The 2,500-nt window shown below is 49.5% G+C and overlaps 1 protein-coding gene across 3 annotated transcripts in view; it reads left to right on the top strand.

The window, feature by feature from the left end:
* Positions 1 to 2,500, top strand: part of mctp2b (multiple C2 domains, transmembrane 2b) — a 47,016-nt gene that overhangs the window by 33,433 nt on the left and 11,083 nt on the right. For all 3 annotated transcript variants that reach the window (XR_009672967.1, XM_061035561.1, XM_061034860.1), the window contains 2 exons: positions 1 to 24; positions 1,164 to 1,283. The exon at positions 1 to 24 is cut by the window's left edge and continues 51 nt beyond it. Coding sequence is in view for 2 of the 3 variants with exons in the window: in XM_061035561.1 (XP_060891544.1) it covers positions 1 to 24; positions 1,164 to 1,283 (144 nt within the window). In the remaining variant the exon portion in view is untranslated. The remainder of the gene's footprint in view (positions 25 to 1,163; positions 1,284 to 2,500) is intronic.

Raw genomic sequence — 2,500 nt, 5'->3', positions numbered from 1 at the left:
GACAATGCCAAGTTCTCCAAAAAGGTTTGAATCTGTTCTGAAGACCAGGGTCCTAAATACCGGGGTCCTAAAGACCAGGGTCCTAAATTCCGGTGTCCTAAAGACCGGGGTCCTAAATTCCGGTGTCCTAAAGACCAGGGTCCTAAATTCCGGTGTCCTAAAGACCAGGGTCCTAAATACCAGGGTCCTAAAGAACAGGGTCCTGAAGACCAGGGTCCTGAAGTGTTTACATAAAAAACATGACATCATCACATGACATCATCACATGACATCATCACATGACGTCTTCACTGTCACTCAACACGTGTAGATAAACGTCCAGGATTAATAAAAACAACGCCATGACTCATCAATAAAAACAACGCCATGACTCATCAATAAAAACAACGCCATGACTCATCAATAAAAACAACGCCATGACTCATCAATAAAAACAACGCAACGCAGCCCTAAAATCCATCAGAGTCTCAGCGAGTCCTTCAGACTAATGGGACCCGGGTCATCATCACGGTCCTGAGGGGACCCGGGTCTTCATCACGGTCCTGAGGGGACCCGGGTCATCATCACGGTCCTGAGGGGTACCACAATGCCCTCTTCACGTGCACCAGCAGAGCGTTCATGCTGCTCCCAGCTGACATAAAGTCCAGCTCGGGAGGGGGGGTTCTTTAGCTTCTTTAAAGATGAAACAAACCGGGTCAGAAGAGGTCAAAGGTCGCTGGTCACTTAGTCCCCGTGGCGTCTGGATAATTAGAGTTAAGGAAGTAAAAACATTTAGCTGTTAGCTCAGACGCTAGGAGCACAGAGGGTCTTTCCTGGTCCTGTTGAACGGGTCTTAATTGACCCCGACGGCGCCCTCTTCTTGTGTTCTGTTCGGCTGCATTAGTTTGATTTACAGTGTGTAGGACAGGGTGTGAGACGGGGAGCCTGACTGTCTGTACTCCCCACAAAGACTCTTTGTTGGCAGACAATGCATCGCTCGCTAACGCTGAAATTGGCTTACACACGGCGCCCTGGGACGGTAAGGGGCGGGGTCTGTTGGACGTGTCAGTTGATAAAATCAGGTCAGATTACTGACAGAAAGTCCAAAACACATTCTCATTATTCCCCTCCCTGACTCCACATTTCAAACATCTGAAATATAATTTTGTGTTTGTGTCTTTCAGGCTCTGGCGAGGAACGTGCTGCGTGTTCAGACGCTGTACAGGGCGATCGTCTCCACGCTGCGCTACATCAAAAGCTGCTTCCAGTGGGAGAGCGTTCAGAGGAGCCTGCTCGCCTTCCTGGTGATTTAACTCTTTATCTGCATGTCTCTGTGTTTCTCTCTCACACACAATCTCAATCACTGTGCTGTCGGCACCCGCTTGGCCCCGCCTCCGTGGCTTGCTTTTTAGGGTTGCGTGTCTCGAGGAGTTAAGCCTCAGCTGGAGCGGGGACGTCCCAGCGGACATCTCATTAACCCTCCGTCCAATCTGTGCTGGGTTTGATTTAGACTCCATCATGTAGACGTCCAATCAAAAGGCTCATTGTGTCCATCCAGCTGTTTGATACAGATATTAGGACGGGAACACGGGACGATCCTCTCTGAATCTTCAGTGTTAGGACGGGAACACGGGACGATCCTCTCTGAATCTTCAGTGTTAGGACGGGAACACGGGACGATCCTCTCTGAATCTTCAGTGTTAGGACGGGAACACAGAACAATCCTCTCTGAATCTTCAGTGTTAGGACGGGAACACGGGACAATCCTCTCTGAATCTTCAGTGTTAGGACGGGAACACGGGACAATCCTCTCTGAATCTTCAGTGTTAGGACGGGGACACGGGACAATCCTCTCTGAATCTTCAGTGTTAGGACGGGAACACAGAACAATCCTCTCTGAATCTTCAGTGTTAGGACGGGAACACAGGACAATCCTCTCTGAATCTTCAGTGTTAGGACGGGGACACAGGACAATCCTCTCTGAATCTTCAGTATTAGGACGGGGACACGGGACAATCCTCTCTGAATCTTCAGTGTTAGGACGGGAACACAGGACAATCCTCTCTGAATCTTCAGTGTTAGGACGGGAACACAGAACAATCCTCTCTGAATCTTCAGTGTTAGGACGGGGACACAGGACAATCCTCTCTGAATCTTCAGTGTTAGGACGGGGACACAGGACAATCCTCTCTGAATCTTCAGTGTTAGGACGGGAACACAGGACAATCCTCTCTGAATCTTCAGTGTTAGGACGGGGACACAGGACAATCCTCTCTGAATCTTCAGTATTAGGACGGGGACACAGGACAATCCTCTCTGAATCTTCAGTATTAGGACGGGGACACAGGACAATCCTCTCTGAATCTTCAGTATTAGGACGGGGACACAGGACAATCCTCTCTGAATCTTCAGTATTAGGACGGGAACACAGGACGAGCCTCTCTGAATCTTCAGTATTAGGACGGGGACACGGGACGATCCTCTCTGAATCTTCAGTGTTAGGACGGGGACACGGGACGAG

Source organism: Labrus mixtus, chromosome 1 (genome assembly GCF_963584025.1).
Source record: "Labrus mixtus chromosome 1, fLabMix1.1, whole genome shotgun sequence".
Taxonomy (NCBI): Eukaryota; Metazoa; Chordata; class Actinopteri; order Labriformes; family Labridae; genus Labrus; species Labrus mixtus.
Note: the sequence above shows the minus strand (reverse complement) of the source record. Positions and strands in the feature narration are given on the sequence as shown.